General features: G+C 36.8%; 1 protein-coding gene across 3 annotated transcripts in view; it reads right to left on the bottom strand.

The window, feature by feature from the left end:
- Positions 1 to 20,721, bottom strand: part of LOC117400423 (dnaJ homolog subfamily C member 1-like) — a 59,064-nt gene that overhangs the window by 13,833 nt on the left and 24,510 nt on the right. For all 3 annotated transcript variants that reach the window (XM_059023164.1, XM_034000369.3, XM_059023165.1), the window contains exons 5-8: positions 19,656 to 19,753; positions 18,200 to 18,293; positions 15,441 to 15,531; positions 12,810 to 12,979 (exon numbers count right to left, since the gene is read on the bottom strand). In XM_059023164.1, the coding sequence (XP_058879147.1) occupies positions 12,810 to 12,979; positions 15,441 to 15,531; positions 18,200 to 18,293; positions 19,656 to 19,753 (453 nt within the window). The remainder of the gene's footprint in view (positions 1 to 12,809; positions 12,980 to 15,440; positions 15,532 to 18,199; positions 18,294 to 19,655; positions 19,754 to 20,721) is intronic.

Consider the following 20,721-nt stretch of genomic DNA (forward strand, 5'->3'; position numbering starts at 1 on the left):
AAGATCTAATTGAAACTTCTTATTAAAAACAGAAAAATGCATACCTAAAGCTGTATAAAAAATATATCAGTTTATATGCCTGTTTGTGGGTGTGTAGTGCTCATTTTTATGGCTGTCTTTCTTAATTTGGTTCAACATTGTGGGGCGAGTTTCACACCACACTCTGAAACTTAATGAGAAGGTCTGACTGGGCATAACACACCAGCCCAGAGAGTCTCTTCAAGTGAAGAGATGGTCACCACCAACCAATAATCCTTGGGGTGGCATTACAAGGAGCAATAAAACACTCTCGCTCATTAGCACACATTGTTAACAACTGCTAACAGACAAGAAACAATGGCCACAAAAAAACTTATAAAAAACAAAAAAAGAATAAAAGAGGTTTTACAGATGTTGATAACATCTGTAAAAACGTAAGCGATTTCCAGGGCTGAAAACATGCTGCCATGTGGATATCCAGATATAGCTTGATGTTAATAGAAGTTTAGTCCATCAATCCCAAGAGCCTTTGACATATGCATATTGTAAATAAGAGAATCGGAAGCCAAGGCATGCTGGATAAGATCTCTCACTCTCACTTCTTGAATATATTTCACATAACAAAAACAATATATTATATTATATTATTTACCTCTTGTGTTCCTTAATAACTTCAGCTAAAAATCATATCCAATAAAAGAGAATGAGAATCACGTCATAAAACACTGACTAGGGGCGTAAGATGGTGCTCCAGCTGTTTGGAAACTCCTGCAGCGCTCTCTGGGGACGCTCGTGAACTACACCAGGCACGGTCTCAGTCAGAGCACTCTGCTCCAGCTCCAAAGACAGCCGTCATACTGAAACGCTGTCATTCTGGAAGGGTAGTTCAAGCACTCTGATGTTTAAATCTGACTCTGATGCTCCCCTAGTGGGTTATTACACTAAAGTGTTACAATATTTAGGAACTCCAACAGGAAGAGAGGGTATGAATGAACCGTTTATTTGCATGAGAATTATTTTAATGTTATTTATAAACATTATTTATTTTCCATTTATGCTAAAAAGATTGAGAGGCCTTAGCATTTGCCCGTTGCCTTGGTGATTGCTAGGTTATAGTTAATTATATAGGCTTTCTACAAAATCAAACAATTATGTTACACGCACACATATATATATATATACATACATATATACACACACACACACACATTATAGACAACACACAATGAAAAACAAATCCTGGAATCCTAAAAGGTTCCCTGCAAATAAACAGAAATAGTTTATATCTGGTGATAGATAGATCTACAATACTATAGACCCTGAATCCACCTACATTCCATAAGACTGATCTGATCTTGATTTTGACTATTAAAAAAAACACTGGCGTGACTGGATCCACCTGTAAGCATTCATCAACATTACAGGTTACTACAATACTGGGGGGGGGGGGGAGAAACACATTTAACGTTCATCATTTTCATCATCCAGCACCAAACATTAATCAAACTGACCAAACCCTTGATGAATTTCAGAGTTAGATCTGACAGGATCCATGAAATTTGATAAATGTTAGTGCTAGACCCAATGGACCTGTGTTACACCTGTTAACCTCCTTGCTCATATAATTATAGGACTAGAGAGAACTGTCAACACGGGCAGAGAGAGATCAGACTGCCTCCAAACTGAAGACCATTCCATTTACATTCTTTTACGATCTCATGGAACGTTCTTGTTGAAAGATCAATGAGTGCATCTTCAAAAGACACGTCTTAATAGTCTGTCTTTTCCATTTAAATGAAAGACAGCAAACATTAAAAAACATAACAGTGAAAAATACTAAACCATAAGAATATGACTGTTGCATAGCGTTAATGTGCTATAATTTGTAATGCCATACAAGTTGAAATCAAAACGTCTGACACTGCTTCTCAGGCAAAGAACTCATTTGGTGGATGCAATAACTCAGAATGCTGACAGGTGTGTTTAATGATTGGCAGCCTCGCTGTTAGTGAGGTTGCTAAAGAATTCAAAGAATTGAGTGCAATTGTATGTGACTTCACTGTTATAATTATAAGCTTAATACATGTGCTTATTAGAGTAATGGTTTGTTCAGTTGAAGTTATTACATTTGAACATCTTAATTCACGTTATTACAAAGAAGCACTTTTTTAAGTCCTACTTAAAAAAAAAAAAAAAAGAAGACACTTCTTAATGGGAAGTGTATCCCTACAATACTGTTGATGCAAGCAGCATGTAAAACTCAAATAAAACAGTTTGATGAATTTTAATATGATGTTTGTTTTTATTTGGTTTTAATGTTTAATGCAGCTCATCTGTGTTAAGGTGCTTTGGCCGGATCAGTTCTAGTATTTGTTTTATTTTTTTTCCAGTAAGCTCCAGCACCATCCAGTGAACATCTCTGTACTGCAAGCAATACAAAAATAAACTGTACCCAAATGACACTAGCAGATATTGTCTCTTGTCTCTTATATTGGCCCATATAGAGTGCAATATGTCACAGATGTCTCTGTCAGACTGCACTGAACAGCAGCTTATGAACTCTTATGAAAAGCCTCTTAACAGTCTTTTTAAAAAGTAAACACACACAGTATTTGAGTGACCCACACAGACGACAGAAAACCGCTGGGGGAAGTAGAAATACATATCTAATCAAATGTCATTAGAAAACACTTACTCGTTATATATTATTAGTGTTGTAATTTGGGTCTCAACTAATTAGAGAGAGTGGCACAGAACTGGTTAAAGGCTCATCCACTTCGTCACCCTACTCCAACAGAATTCTTTCAATACACACACAAGTGGCCAAAAAAAAAAAAAAAAATGGGGCGGCAGAAAAAAGGCAGAGGGCTTGGGGTCCCCTTAAGACCCCAGCAGCAGTAGAATCTTATTGAATTCTGACTAACACAACGTCATATTATTATTATTATTATTAGGCTTCCAAGCCGTAGGCTGGGGAAGCATATTGTTTTTGTTAGGATTATTATTATTTTTTTTTCTGCCAAAACATGCTCAAAAACACATGAAATTCGGTACACTGGTAGATGCCTATGGATGATAGTCGGTGATATTCAGCAAATTTGCGTAAGTCACATGGTTCGGCAGCCATATTGGATTTTGCGGAATTTGTTAAAACGCCTATGTATCGGAAACCGTTTACTGCAGAGTTCTGAAAATTGCTATACATGTTGAGGGATAGTCCTTGATTAACTGTTGTTAATATGAAGCTGATTGGTTGTGTGGTTTGGCTACCACATTGATTAATGTCATAATTACCATAAAAATATAAAATCATCAAAATTCAAACATCTTCTTCTCTGAAACCGCTTATCCGATTGAAACAAAAATTGGAATAAAACATCTCAGTATGATCATCTGTTACGCTTGTTCAAGGGTAGTTGCTACTGTGAAAATCATGGCGTCCACGCTGCATGACATCATCAACATACGCAACTGGCTATAAAACTGCCTATAACTTCTTATCGGCTGCACCAAAACGCACGAAATTTGACACGGATGTAGAAGACTATAGGATGTTGTGTCGTGGTCAATATGGCGGCCTTTGGTCACATGGTGTGGCAGCCATCTTGGATTTAATCTGCAAGCGTATCTTTCAGGAGTGGTATAGACAGAACTGTTCAAAATCGCTTGCTCTATTAACTACAATTGCAAGGATGAAGATCGCTTGGTTATTCACAGAGAATCCCTCCCCAAAACAGCGGACATTTTAGTATAATAGGAGCTCATCAGCTTGTTCTGCTGTAATGTTGTTTGTTTACTTAAAACAACCACGTGGACATGCAAGTGTAGCCAGGAAACCAGAGGGAAACATGCGTGTTATAGTTCTGTCGAGCTAGTAAATAAAAATGAAAAGAAAAGAAAACTTCAACCAGCAGAACTTCAAAAGCGCATCCCATTCTGGCTGTCCCTTTAGAACTGCAGTGCTCTCTGACACTCGTGTCAGACAGCGTAACGACCTGAAGAAGACAGCACTGATGTACTAAGCCTGCCGTGTACTTGTGTATTTATGTTTTTGTCTTTTAAATATAACAGGTGGAACTAAATAAAATAGAGCTGGTTTATTGGACTCGAACAACCTGGTCTGGGTTCATTAATTGAAACAAACAAACAAAAAAAGAAACACACAACGCAAACTACACAATGTAAATAACAATTATCATCACCCCGCAACCTGATTTTAATTCGAGCTACAGTAATTACTTCACCGGAGCGCTACATTTGTGTCAATAGAGAGAGCACAGCGAGTCCGCCCATTTATAAAAGAACTGGGTTTATTATATATTTTATTTTTTACTACTTTTTTACTAAAATTTGAGTTGCTCCTCCAATTAAAACCAGGGATCAGACTATGTCATCTGCCATTGCTAGTACTATACGGTGTGTGGTTATAGCAGATAGAAGTTTGTAACAGAGGCTTGCCCCCTCTGATGAAAAAGAACTCTGGGCTCCTCCAATTAAAACCAGTGCTTAGATCACATGATCTGCTACTGCTAGTACTGTGGTTAATGGCAGACAGGAGTTTATAACAGAGACTTGCTTCCTCCGAGGAGCCAGAACTGCTGTTAATATGTGAATGTTGAATCTAGGGTTTTGGTTAAAATTTATTTTTGTTTTGCCTGTTTTGAGGAGTCTCCACTGACACATATGTATGTAGCATATATAATCTGGAAACCAAGGCCTGGGCTCGAGATGTGAGGCGACAGTGCAGTGCACTGTGTCCAAAGTGTGGCATAAACCAATTAAAACAAATGTGTCAACATGATGATTGCATCAGCTACTGCATTCACTCTTGTCAAAGCGCAAGCTTATTTTTACCTAGTCACTTCAGATGTATTTTCCTAATAATAATAATAATAATAATAATAATAATAATAATAATAATAACTAGAGTTGCGAGCAACTTTATGGCTTCCAAGCAGTTATCGTGAAATTTAAGCGCATTGGTTAGCGCACTATGAACAAAATTTCTCACAGCTGTGCTATTTAATGTTCATCCCCTCCCGTATCTCTACCTGTCTGTCTGCAAACTACACAATGTAAATAACAATTATCATCATTTACATGTTTGTAATTTATGAGATGTGACTTTCGTTGTTTTACAAAAACTGGTGTGTTTATATGAGCACTATAGGTAATGCAAATAGTGGAATGCGTAATGCATAAATAGGTTTATATAGTATGGTTAAGAAGTTCTGGTCTGAATAATTGAATACACAGACTGATAGTTAAGTGTTGTATTTATAGTAGTTAGATGTCTCTTATTGTAGATGTGATGTGTTGCTACAGTACAAAACATGGCTGCTGTGGGCCAATGATTCCCATATTTTTGCCAAAACTGACACAGTCAGCTGTGTCTAAAATGATTTGTGATAACGTTTCATCTATAACAACCAATGCGCTTAAATTTCACGCTAACTGCTTGGAAGCCGTGAAGTTGCTTGCAACTCTAGTTATTATTATTATTATTATTAGATTATTATTATTATTATTATGCAGATTCCTTTATCCAAGGTGACTTACAGGTGTTACAGGGCAGTACTGTACAGGGTTACAATGCAGAATTAATATTTAAATACAGTATAGTTTACAGTAAGTGCAAATAATACTACTAAAATACAGTATGAGCGAGGATGCAACAAGTTAAGATTACAAGTTATATCTACAATGACATATTAGTAGTGCAATAGTGCAAGGATAGTGCATCAGCTGAGGATCCAGTAACGTGGTGCTGAGGTCTGACAAGTCCAGTGCACTGTAGCAGGAAAGGTAGATGAAGAGATCTACAAAGTACAGTCTAAACAGGCTTTACCCCAATTTGGCTGTTAAATGCATTTTCTCCACAAGCAAACAGGGAGAAAAAAAAACAGAAGCCCATAGTTTATTATATAACATACTTAACTGTTACACACTGCAGCCAGTGTATGTTTAAAAATGCACTGTATACAACAAATATATAGCATTTAGATTTCAAGGCCACGTCACTAACATACTTTGCATACAACATTTTCAAACAAAGTTGTGAAGGCAGGAGAAAAGCAGAAAAAAAAAATCAAGCACATCCTATTGACTTAATTGGCCAAATATAAATAAATGACCAACAAAATAATGATAAACTGTACAGGCGAAAAGAGCGAACAAATACTGCTGGGGAAGGGCTAAAATAATATAAATACAACTTCCAACAAACACTAACAGAGACAAAAACAAAACCAACAACTAGATTTGTTCCCAGAGAAAGGCAGTGGTATCACAATATGAAACTTTGAAAATATATCTCACTTTACTGACGCTACCGTTGTCACAATGCAATGGGCATACGGGCACGCAATGACTTCTGGGAATAGTAGTTTATCTCGTAGATGCTGAAAGGTGTTTCCAATCTGTTTGAAATGCAGAGGAAAACTACAACTCCCGTAATCCAGGCATGTCAACGTTGGTTTAAATGGGGACTAAACAGTCATAGGACTTTCCACACTATCGAGCAGTGACACTGTCCCATGTGTTTTTTACATTTTCCTTTTGGTCAAAATCTCCTTCCACCACTCAATTGTGAATACTCAGTAAAGCAGTGCTCCAGCAGGGGGCGGGAAAATTTGAGTTGCTCCTCCAATTAAAACCAGGGATCAGACTATGTCATCTGCCATTGCTAGTACTATACTGTGTGTGGTTATAGCAGATAGAAGTTTGTAACAGAGGCTTGCCCCCTCTGATGAAAAAGAACTCTGGGCTCCTCCAATTAAAACCAGTGCTTAGATCACATGATCTGCTACTGCTAGTACTGTGGTTAATGGCAGACAGGAGTTTATAACAGAGACTTGCTTCCTCCGAGGAGCCAGAACTGCTGTTAATATGTGAATGTTGAATCTAGGGTTTTGGTTAAAATTTATTTTTGTTTTGCCTGTTTTGAGGAGTCTCCACTGACACATATGTATGTAGCATATATAATCTGGAAACCAAGGCCTGGGCTCGAGATGTGAGGCGACAGTGCAGTGCACTGTGTCCAAAGTGTGGCATAAACCAATTAAAACAAATGTGTCAACATGATGATTGCATCAGCTACTGCATTCACTCTTGTCAAAGCGCAAACTTATTTTTACCTTGTCATTTTAGATGTACTTTCCTAATAATAATAATAATAATAATAATAATAATAATAATAATAATAATAACAACAACTAGAGTTGCGAGCAACTTTATGGCTTCCAAGCAGTTATCGTGAAATTTAAGCGCATTGGTTAGCGCACTATGAACAAAATTTCTCACAGCTGTGCTATTTAACGTTCATCCCCTCCCGTATCTCTACCTGTCTGTCTGCTATTTCCTCCTGGATGCACTCGCATCACTCAAACTCAACCTCTCTAAATCTGACCTCCTTTTCTTTCCCTCCTCCTCCCCCTCCTCTGATCTCTCTATCTCTTTTCCTCTGGAATCTACCACACTCTCTCCCTCTTCCTCCGCTAAGAACCTCGGAGTCACCCTGGACCCCTGCCTCTCTTATTCCCAGCACATCTCCACTCTGGCACGCACTTGCCGTTTCTTCCTGAGCAACATCCGAAGAACCCGACCTTTCCTCACCAACTACGCCACCCAGCTCCTGGTCCAGGCCTTGGTACTCTCCCGCCTAGACTACTGCAACTCCCTCCTGGCTGGCCTCCCTGCGTCCGCCACCCGTCCGCTCCAGCTCATCCAGAACTCTGCTGCCCGCCTGGTGTTCTCTCTGCCTCGCTTCTCCCACGCAACTCCACTACTCCGCTCACTCCACTGGCTCCCGATCACCGCTCGCATCCAGTTCAAGACTCTTGTACTAGCCTACAGATGCCTTGACCAGACTGCACCCAGCTACCTCCTGACCCTCATCTCTCCCTACACCCCCACTCGACCTCTCCGCTCCGCCTGCACTAGAAGACTGGCTCTACCTCCTCTTCGCTCCCCTGCCTCCAGAGCCCGCTCCTTCTCCACCCTCGCTCCGCAGTGGTGGAATGACCTTCCTACAGATGTCAGGACTGCCCAGTCCCTGACCACATTCCGGCGCCTCCTTAAGACTCACCTCTTCAGACAGCACCTGTAGAACTCCTCTGTTTTTTCCCTGGGACACTTATCACCCTTCCTTAAATGCGCTTTACTTGCTCTTATCTGCCCCCTATTTTACTGCATTTAATCCTGTACTTCAGAGTACTGTAATCTGCCAAGTGTTTAATCTGTAGTATTTTGTATTTAATCATATCCTGATGTAACTATCACTGACACTTACCTGCTGTATTATTGAATTGTATTTTGTCACACTTGTACTTGCTTGAACCAAAGTCATTGTATTTATCTTGCTCTTAATTGTATTATTACTTGTACTGTGATACTTGAAATGTATTTGCTTACGATTGTAAGTCACCCTGGATAAGGGCGTCTGCTAAGAAATAAATAATAATAATAATAATGAGAAGACTTTTGAAAATTGCTCAAAATATTCATTAAATCCATGATGGCTGCCACACCATGTGACCAAAGGCCGCCATATTGACCACGACACAACATCCTATAGTCCTCTACATCCATGTCAAATTTTGTGCGTTTTGGTGCAGCCGATAAGAAGAAGTTATAGGCAGTTTTATAGCCAGTTGCGTATGTTGATGATGTCATGCAGCGTGGACGCCATGATTTTCACAGTAGCACTTCTCTTGAACAAGCGTAACAGATGACCATACTGAAATGTTTTATTCCAATTTTTGTTTCAATCGGATAAGCGGTTCCAGAGAAGAAGATGTTTGAATTTTGATGATTTTATATTTTTATGGTAATTTTATGTCATTAATCAATGTGGTTGCCAAACCACACAACCAATCAGCTTCATAGTAACAACAATTAATCATGGACTATCCCTCAACATGTATAGCAATTTTCAGAACTCTACAGTAAGCGGTTTCCGATGCATAGGCGTTTTAACAAATTCTGCAAAATCCAATATGGCTGCCAAACCATGCGACTTGCGCAAATTTGCTGAATATCACCGACTATCATCCATAGGCATCTACCAGTGTACCGAATTTCGTGAGTTTTTGAGCATGTTTTGGCAGCCTAATAATAATAATAATAATCCTAACAAAAATAATAGGCTTCCCCAGCCTACGGCTTGGAAGCCTAATAATAATAATAATAATAATTCCCCAAGTGCCTTTTAAGTATGCATATTCGTCATTCGATATTTCTCCAAATTATGGTGTTGGGGGCCAGATCTGGTCATTCCTGTATGGATAAACTGTATGGATAAACTCAATTATTATTATTGTTTATGATGGGTCATTATCTATTTTGGTATTTTATTATTATTATTATTTTAAATGTCCCTACCTACTGTAAACACAACAATGACTAGTTAGTGAAAGGTTGTGTGTTTCAAAACAGCTCAGAATGCTGTATACAAGGGTTATACCACATTAACTCAAGTATGGTAATATATGTACATTTTCAGTCAGAGGTGGATCTACAAGCATTACAAAAAAAAAAAAAAAAAGGCAAAACCTGTACTTCAGGATATGCACAAATTGCTCTTGAAAATGTAATCATTAAAAAATAATTCACAATATTTAAAAGATACCAGTACAAATGGTAAACCTAATGGATCGAGACATCTCTCAAGCATTAAATGAATCCTTACAAATCTGTGTTAAAGGGGCTCTACAACTTCTTTGGTAACTTTCAACGAAGCATGGAGGGGGCCAAGCTTTCTTGCAGTAGTTATATGCCTGGAGGACGCTGTATAGCTTTCTTGCAGTAGTTATATGCCTGGAGGACGCTGTATAGCTTTCTTGCAGTAGTTATATGCCTGGAGGACGCTGTATAGCTTTCTTGCAGTAGTTATATGCCTGAAGGACGCTATATTATTGTGGAGTTATTATTTTCAAATCATCATTTCAAATCCGAGGATGTCGCTGTATAAACCTCACCCTTTCGTCCTGAATGAGAAGCTTTGGCACAATGTTTCTACATCTATACCATATACTATTCAGAGATTTCCCTCCAGCTATGATACAGTACAAAACTGCATACTTTGGCCTTTGCATTTCTTGGTTTCGGAAACGAAATGCGTTCAGCGACCTTCAAAGTGGGTCACATATTAAAATGTGCAGTAAAATAATTTCTCCTTCTACTGTATACATCCACGAACATTTGTAAATGCAATTTAGCAGTATGTTCATTAACCGGTTGCCACACTAGTGTACACAGTAAAGGTTGGTGACTATTGACCATTAGAAATAAAAATCACCCCAGCTGTCATTTGCATCACCTAGCCCTGCAATATGCTGTAACAGGCTGTACTACTTTTCAAAAGCAGCTGGTGTGGACCAAAGACAACCTTCAAAGTTAAATCTATTCTTTACCACTTAAGAGCTCACTCAATTAACTTTTCAGCATGTTTTGAGAAAACAGATTCATGCAATTAACAGCTTGAATGTTGAGCAGCTTGTAGATGGATAACACCTGTTCCACATTCAGCAATTAAAAAAAAGGCTACTTCAAATAAGATTTCATTTTTTTTTTATATAAACCTAAAAATAAAATTTATTGCAGATTTGCAAAACATGGTTTATAAAAAGTGTATTACTGTATTTCACAATTTCTTGTTTCAAATCATCAGAAAGAGTTTTCAATTCTAGTCAAAAATCAACCTACTTACTGTACATACACATGCAATTAAAAGTAAATTAGGAACACAGGTTAGATAGATATCTCTCCATGAATAAATAACGGAGTGAGATCATTGTACCTCCACGAGAAGGATTCCCGGTACAAACAGCAGTAACTAAGAAGCTGCACAGAGCGATCAGGTCTAGACTAGAGAATTACTATTATTCAGCAACCATTATTTAAGTGTGCACACATGCAATACCTTTTAATGTGGACTCCTATAAACAGAAGCAGAAAATGCACTAAATTTAATAGTATATTAATAAAATAAATTAAAACAAACAAAATAATAATGGTTTGTTATATATCTTGTATGGGCACCATCATGGCATGTCTTATTTTACTGTTTAAAAATTAGGATCGGTTTTCATATCCTCATCTTTATTTTGTATTAAGCCACCTGGTGTTTTGTTTTTTTTTCCCAGTAATTTTGTGACATTCTGAAATGTTTGTCAGTTTTATGGTTACTTTAAATTTCACTTTCTTTCACACTGTCAAATTACATTACCATCACTCAATTTTCACACAATTGTTGTTTTTTTAAATTACAATAAAAACACACACGTTTACCCAGGCTATTTACACTATAAAAGTCTACACGTCTGAATACTGGTACATCAGGGCTTCATTACAGATTTAGTTTAAAAGCACCACAGGGAACAACAAAAAAAATAAAAAGGAGTGTTCTGATGGATGAAATGATGTTACAATGTTTTTGGGAAACCTTTGCTTTTAAAGTGCTTTCTAGAAAAAAGAGGGGATAAACACCTTTCATGCCAGAATTTGGAAACATATCGGGGTCTACGGTGTTGTTTTGGAAGATGAAACACACTCATAGCTGTTTCTAAAGATCAAACTATACTATTGGGAACAAAGCACCGAAAGAATAGGAGTGATGCTTTAGAATGCAGCACTGCATATGCAACCTTTAAAACTGCTCCCCTGCACCAGAACAACGAAACAAGACAAGAGATTACTTCACCTGATGGAAAGACTGTTGCTGCGCCGGCCATGCTACTACACAACTGTCTTCAACAAACATTATTTCAGGTGATGGCTTCGAGGAAATAGAGAGTTCACTCACTTACTGTGGGAGCAGAGCACTCATCTTTAAACAACAAAAGCTTTTAAGATATTTATAAAAGGGCAGCCCTTTTGGCATGCATAGGCCCCACATCCAAAGAGGCCCTGTTCCAGCGTGGAGGGTTAGAAATAAAGCTCTAGGAGGATTGGGTCAGGGCACTGGTGTCAAACCCTTTCATTTACTCATTTGCTTTTTTATCAACCACAATTAAAACCTGGATATATAACTCCTTAAAACAATAAGGCCTTGAATAAGCAAGATCCTGGGGCCTCTTCTCCAACAGATGCTGTGGGATCTTTAACATCCGCAAGTAGACAGGAAATCAGTTTTAATGTCTTATCAAAAGAATGCAACCATGCAAGAGTGTAAGTACATTCTATGCAGCGCTGTAAATTAACTTTTGTGGGAAGCAACAAAGAAACCTGTTAAATTAAATAAATGCAATATATTAAAAAAGGGAAGGCAATAAACAGTTGCTGTATTTAAATTCAGCAACAGGAAGAGGCATAAGATGTGTGTAGCTCACATATCTTCTAAAGACAAACTATATGTCTATATGTATCCACTTTAGTCCCACTTATTATCTACAGGTTCACACTTATTACAACTGAAATACTTATTTCAAAAACTACAACCTGTACATGAACCTTGTCCATCCTTGATTACAAGGGATTAAAATCCTTATATCCTTCAACGGAATAATTGTACCCTCATAACTGAGGAAACCAAACACATGTTACATATTATGGCAGCTATGGCCTTTGGTCATCCACGTTAAACTTTAAAATATCCAGTAGCCATCTGTATACCCTTAAACCACTGCCATTTATGGGTTACTCGTGAACATTGCACAGAGCAAACTTCCCCTTGACCTAGGTCACAGATTTTCTGCAATAATCAAGACACTAGCATCCCTATTATCTCTTGGCTATTCCTTTTCTTTCCTTGAAAGGCACACAAAAATGTTGCATATCCAATTTTAATGCTGCGGAAGAGGGAGGAGAGAGTATTTTGTAATAAAATGTACCTTTTTCTTCTGTGATCGGCTTTTGTCTTCTAGCCAATCATTAATCTGTTCCTCAATATCTTCAATGGTAGAGCCCTGATCATAGGATGGTACAAAGGCATTGTCCCCTGAATAAGCGGTGTAGACTGGAAACTCAGATTTCGCTTTCTTCACTTTAGGCCTCTTTTCTTCTGCAAAGTTCAAAAACAAGGATTTAGACGGTAATACCTGAGTGAAACAAAATGTATATATTTGAGCTGCTGCCAGTCTGCTACATTCACACTATTTTATGCCAGTGGCAACATCGATGTCTGATAAAGCAATAGCTTTAAAGTATTTTAAACTGTTTCATACTGCATAGGAAACATGTTTATCTTTAAGAACTGACCAATGACGTTTCTTTTTTTTTTCAGTGCCTAACATGGACAAAAGTGTCTTTAAATTGTTTTCTTATTAATTTGCTGCAGCGATAATGTTTAAGGAATATGGACCCATTTCCTATGTCAAGACAACGAGCAGCATCAGGTATACCCACACAAAGTTCAAACCCAACAGAACTGGTCGCCATGCCTGCACAAAAGATGCCCCCAGTAGGGTAATATACTTTCAACAGATGATCTATTCACATCTGTTGTCTTGTGCTGCAACACATTGCTTTAATGAGACCCCATGTTGCATTCTCTCCAATCTGTAAATTACATGGAATTCCCCTGAGGACTCTGCCCAATCCCAATGGTAAAGCTGATAGACGTGAGGGCAGATTAGCAATTAGGTCATGAAAAACAGTAGCATGAAGCATTCCTCATGCTGATCTGCATAACATGTATTTACCGAGTTAAATAGCCAGTAATATTATTATTAAGAGTACGTTCAAGTGATAGTCTTTAAAAATTACAGGTAATAGCAAGCAATATCAAAATATGCCCCCAGCATTATTTTGCATCATTAAGCATGAGGCAACAGTGATGGTTTAGTTATCTCATATGTTTTCCATCAAAAGGAAGCTAGTTAGGGATTTACAAGAGTGAACATCTCAACCCTCTTTAGCTTTGTATCTTAACTTCTTATCTACTAGCAAAGTAACCATAGTAGAACATGAATATACTAAAATGTGTTCAGGAAAAATAGTTTTAAAAAAAATACTTAGAAATCAATAAAAATTTGTTTTCTTTTAACATTTCTGAAAACCAAAAATGTACCATATTTTAAATGATATATTAAACTTTGTATCTATGTTTTATAGCAAATATAGTAATTTCAAAGTGAATTAACTGTCTAATATTACAAAATATGCCTAAATAAAAATCTGGTTTCTAAAATATTTCCTTCAATATCTGGTCAATCCGCTGTGCTACAGTGAAAAAGCACGTTACAATGAGCAACAGTCACACTAGTCACTAGGAGAGCCAAGTTTAAATCAAATTTGGTCAAGCCTTCATTGGTCTAACAATTAGCCAAAACCTGCAAAACAGCTCAGTTGAAATCACTAGTACAACTGACTGAGCATTTCAATGGTATGAATGTCACCAGAGATATTAAACCCTCACAGGACACACACACACACACACATATAAAATTAAACTTGACACCACACATTATTTTAGCTATATACCCAAAAAACAAACAAAATGTGGTTAACAGTAAAATAAAATGTTGTTCGTTTGCTTGCATTTACCTTTTCATTGCTCCTTTGTATTTTTGGCCTTAGATTCACAAATGTCACAGTATAGTAATTACAAATCTATTGACCTTTTCCTCACCAACATATAAAAGCAGTCCGACATTAAAAGACCAAAACAGAAAGCATTCAAATGTTTTCCATATTAAGATCTATTATGTGTGCACACACTTGCAGTTAACATGCTGCTGTTTTAAATGTTATAGTTTTTTATTTTTTATTTTTTATTTGGATGGATGTTTGTTTCTATGAAAGCTTGTAACTTGTGAATGTCATTTTGGATTGATTTAAAGATGTGTGTTCAACCTCACAGTTTCCCCAACCTACCTGCTGGCTATGAATTGATCTCGAAGCATAAACATCTGTGAGTGAGGCAAGAACCTTTCCAGATAAGATTTCATTCGGATATGAAGATAAAAATATTGGTAAAACATTCATCTTGTATGTATTACCTAAATGGAGAAGCCTAGACTCTACCAGTTACACAGTTCCTACAGCTGAAAGAAATCTTATATTACACCTCTCTATACTTCATACATATAAAGAGGACCTTAGAACCACACGCCTGGGTTTTCTAATGAGGAAGTCATTATATTTGACACAGCATCCCCTTTCTTCTGCATGATTATATGTGAATTTGCTTATTTAAAAGCATATAGTCCTTATCAACATGCTTAACTTTTACACATTTATTTGGTCTTTGTCACAGCTGATTCTCTCTCACTTAGACTAGTTCAATAAAAAAATAAATATATAAAAAAGGGAGGGCAAATAAAATTACAATGGTTAAATCTACAGTATTTCGGACTCAAAAGCCTTGTGTCTTTTCCTTATGAGTGACAGCATACCATTACCCCCCCGTCTATACCATCAGCCACTGTCCCCTTTCTGGTTTCCCTGTAAAGTATACAGATTGATCAGATATAGTTCTTCCTTCATAGTTCTAAATAATAAACATTAACTGCAGGACATACTTTGTATGGCTTCTTGTTCAGCCTGGGCCTGGGCGGCTTCTTTCTCTTTTATCTTCAGTTCTTTGTAGTCTTCATAATACTGTTTGACATCCTGCAAGAAGTCAGATATTTAAAAAGGTAAATATCTTCATAAATCACTTGTCTTTTCACTTGTTCTTTTCTCATTACATTTTGCAACAGCGTGTTCCAAAAGCCCCAAACCCAAAACACCCACACTCACAAATCAATAGAATCTAAAATAAAATACGCCCAATGAGAATGTGGTCATTTTAAAAGTGTTTTATGTTCCACAATATAAACTAGTAGAAATCAGGATATATAAACAACTTGAACAGTAATGTAATATTAACAGTAACAAAAAATGTTGCAGCTTGTGACACTAGTAAAATGCATCTACTCGCCTGAAACCATGCCAGGCCAAATGAAGGAATCATGGAAAAATAAATGCATCTGTTGAAATTAACTTTATACATCCAACTTAAACATAAAAACCAACACAGTTTTAAAATGAATAAAGTCTGCTTTGATTGTAGTAAATGCATGACATATTCCCCAAGCTGCCAGCAGACATTGAGGCTCATTCTTGACTTGCAGAAACTGTGTGTGCGTAGTAACAACAAACCAGATACGAACTGATGCGGGAAGCCTTCTCGAGCGGATTCTTTCTCAGCAGGGGATGTTGGGAAACAGAGTTCAAAATGCCCAGCCAAAAAACAAATAAAAAAATGACTCTCTGCTTCATTAAGTAGTAAAAGAAAATGAATCTCTGATCAACTCGTTAGTTGATTTAACGGTCCAATTAATCTGTTAATCGGAGCAGCCCTAATATACACATACATATATATATATATATATATATATATATATATATATATATATATATATATATATAGTTGGAAATTCTGGCCTGTGATTGGTTAAAACCTCATAATGGGCGCAAAAATAGATTTAACTATTGCCCTGATATCCTTACACCACCAGGTAATAGTCTCCATCTGTCATGTGACTGGTTCACATCACTGTCAGTCCCGCCCTTTTTCAAAGGAACGTATTTCATCTCCACTCCTCATAACAGAAAATGGCTGAACACTGATTCTGTGACTTAATAGAAATAATTACAAAACATACTACAAAAGAAAGATGCTCCAAACTAAAATGGTGATTAAAACGTTACTGTCACTGTTTTCTGACTTTCTGAAATCCAAACAAATTCAACTTGACGAAAACAAATATGACGGTCAGGATATAAAGTGGATTATGCAGCAGTCAACAAGTCGCACGGAGAGCTGTACGCCAAAAACACTTTGATAACTATGCAGTATGAACTTCAAAAACATTTTCTGTTACGTATTTACTTATGCTGCATCAGCTATATTTAAACAAAATATACAAGTAAATATTTATTTACATATGCTGTACCAGCTATATTTAAACAAAATATATAAAAAGTCATATTTACTATGCAACCTTGCCTCACTTATTTTCTTGACTGATTCATATATTAAATATGTACTGCAGACTCAGCCATAGTGGAAAATTCAATGCTATTGTTACCTCCAGGGTGCGGCTTCATGCACTATAGCCCCATCTGTAACAATAGTCTTCCCTCTGGTCAATAATTTTCCACCATAGCCCTCCTCTCCGGTCCATATTTATCTAGAAACTTTTATTTTTTATGAGACAACAGAATCATAAATATGTACTTATATTTTCCAATATTAAAATATTTAATTTAGATCTGCAAGTAAGCTCTTTAGGGGTAAAGTTCTTAAAGGGTTTTAAGCCTCAGTGTGGTGCCTGCATTTAAATCAAATCTATTCTTGGTATCCAGACTATTTATCCCTTGAGAAATGAACCCTAACATACCATTGCACACTTGTAGTTCAATAACGATACAAACTGTCTTACTAACCATTAAGAATGTTATTTCAACAAAAGAAGAATACATATTTGGATCACACACACACACACACACACACAGTACTGGTAATTATACATTAAAATACAACATCTGCATTCAGCCCGCCCTGCTGCTCACAGTTTAATAAACAGGAGATATGCATGTACAGTATGGACTGCACCAGCACCCGTTTGGTCATTGTTTTGCATCACTGTGCTCCCCCTGGCTTGTGTTATACCAGTACAACAATTCTGCCCTTTTTTTTTTATTGTTGCATAGCAATCGTTTTGAAATGCCATTCTAACAGGCTTGATCACATTTGGTCTTGACATGAAACAAAAAATGCTGTTATAAAATCCCAGGTTTACTTCATTGTCAAAATACCCCTTTAAGTTAACCCCACGACAGCACAGGTGGGTGAAAACAACATCCGATTGCATTTCTACCGTTCTCTCTTAACCGTTTAGAAATCCCAATTCACTTTGAAAAGGGTGGAGCGGCAACAACACAGGACAGCATTTCCCTTGATGTGTGATTGAGGTTAAGAAAGCAATGTTCGCTGATGCTCCCTGGTTGTTACAGCTGCTTCCGTGGGAGACTGAAATCGTTTCAGCCTTCTAGTCATGAACAACTTGAACAAAAAGCAGGGTTGTTGTTGTTGTTGTTGTTGTTGTTGTTATCGTCGTCGTCATCATCATCATCATCATCATCATCATCATCTGAACCAATCAAAATGTCAACTGCTGTAGCTTTGTGTTCATGGTTTTTTTTTTTGGTTTTGTTTTTAAGATTGTAACCTCTCTCATTCGCTCTGAATATGCCACTTTCTATGAAGTTGTGGATGTTTATTTAGTCTTACCTGTATTAGCTGGGGTAGAGATTTCACAGAAAAATAAAGCCATATTCCGAGTTTGAATGGCAGAATGTCATGCCACTGGGGTTTGTCAGAAGACCTGTGTTTTTATATAAAAAAAACAAAAAAAAAAAAACAAACATTCAAAAGTAATATTAGTTATCTATTTCCAATAGCTATTAAACTAAATGTATAGACAAGAGATAGATAGAACAAAAACATGCTGGAGTATAAATAATTAACTGAAACAAATACAACCAATCAAAACTTTTTTTTTTTTTTTTTAAAACCCATTAATATTTTGAGCAACAAAGTAAAATGGCAAAAACAAAAAAAAAAGTGTAATCACTAATGTGTTTTGAGCGTTACTCTGATCAGTAGACTCTGCTTGTGGGAAGGGAAATAACAGAGCGACCTACTGCTTCTCATCAGGTGTGCAAAATGAATACCTGAGCTCTGTGATTTTCAGCCAAACTGATTAACCATCAAAAGGTGTTCACACCTGCCGACAGCCCAATGTGAAGACTGTAGCATAAACAAACCAATATATAAAAATGAATGTCATTCGCAGTTCACTGAAGCATTACTCACTGATGTCATCAGAAAGGAAGACAGGCAGAATAGTCTCTGATCTCCCTCCTGCATTGAACCCTTGCTGTGTGAACTATTTAAAACCCTTTATTTTTAATAAATCAATAGGAAAAATGACAGTACTTTTTAGCTGAATGTCACTCTGCCTTACCAAGTCTAAAGATGGAGTATTGGGGAGACGGGATAGTATGCATTTATTTACTCACAAAAGCAATTCTCAGTTGCGCTCGTTCTGAACAAAGAATGTATTGAATCGCAGTTACTGATGTTTACAACAATAACAAAAAAGAGGTTATGTATAAACTGTGACTAAGTAGATTTCAAGATACTATAAAAAAATATACCATTTAATTTAGTTGCTCATACTTCAAACACAGTCATCTTGAGACTTCTTGTGATCTTGTTAAAACATTTCTCTAAAATTTTACCAACTTTTCAGTACTACAGTTATCTGTGGAAATCCTTTTATAATTATAGCTTGTAAGTTCTAACTTAATCTTTTCATCACTTTGTCCCGACAAGTTTCACACTCTAACCCAGTTGTTTGCTATATACGACACAAAATCCCCTTCATGTTCACAAGAACACAGGCCATTAATAACTACACGTTCTGTAGTCCGATGTGTGCACAATATTGCATTACTTGTGAGCATACCCTTTGCTGTATTTACATGACCAGGGTTTGACAGTTAGGGTAATCTAACAAATCTAACAGGGTTTTAACAAAATAGCTTCCATATTCTTACCCACAAAAATAACCAAGATGGATGTATTTCTAATTAAAGTAATACAAAAATAAAGTTGTAAGATTTGCTTATGTTTTTGGTAGCTAAAAAGAGCACAATAAAAAGTGAAATACAGAACTTGTTACCTCTCATTTTTTTCTTGAGCGCCAGCTTTTACATCATCTGCTCCTTTGTTCCCAGTCTTTTTCCTTTTTTCTCTCTTCTTACGACTGAGAAGCTCGTCCTTAAAATCAGAATCATTGTTACAGGTGATTATTAACACGTATCCTTACAATGTGGCAACAGTGACAAGAACAAACATTGGGAGGAGACGAGCACCCTCTATGCAAATGCTCCCACCAGCCCTGCATGATTAAGTGAAATCATGTGCCTTAAACAATAACTGTTGCCATGGTGCCCAATTCCACTTAACAAACACAGATGACTGAAGTCCAGCTCTGTCAGATATGTGCATCTCCATAGCGATCAAGGTTTATTGTAATGTGCAGTCATTCAACTGGCCTGCTTGCTCATTACTCAACTCTAATAAATGTACTCCCCAAATGTAAAAAAAGAAAATGCAAACAGATTCTCAATTATTGACAGGATAAATGATTTTACATTTTACAAAAAGAAACAGAAGCTCTTTTTATATTGGCAAAATAAAACCCATGACCGTTGAATAATGCAATGCCTTACTTTGTCTGCCTTTTCAAAATGGTTCTCGTTTAAATAGGAAAACATTCATCAACACTGGTAAGCACAATTAAACTGAATTTTGTTTCTTCCGTAAAAAGTGCCAAGGCCCATTTAAGCATGAAAAGTAAAATAAAGAACAGCTGACAGAACAGAAAAAAGATAACCATTAGGCTTAATCACTCATGCAGTGCAACTAAGGACACAATAATATGAAGTGATGAAAAAAAAAAGAAGCAGTTTAATTCTAGCCATTTCAGCTGAAGCATTTTAGTGAGGAAGAACTTCACAGCAACACAATGTTTAACAGTATACTTAGTTCAATACGTTCCAAATAGAAAAACATGTATAGTAACTGGAGATAAAGTGTATTTATGATCATGTTTCCTACCTCTACACACCAACCACAAACATAGTTACGATTTATTTTTGTGTGTGAAATATTCTCACAAAAGATAAACAGCTGGTAACTGTGCAGAATTGTCCAATGGTTTTGTAATGTTGACTATTGTTAAA

Source organism: Acipenser ruthenus, chromosome 4, assembly GCF_902713425.1.
Source record: "Acipenser ruthenus chromosome 4, fAciRut3.2 maternal haplotype, whole genome shotgun sequence".
Classification (NCBI taxonomy): Eukaryota; Metazoa; Chordata; class Actinopteri; order Acipenseriformes; family Acipenseridae; genus Acipenser; species Acipenser ruthenus.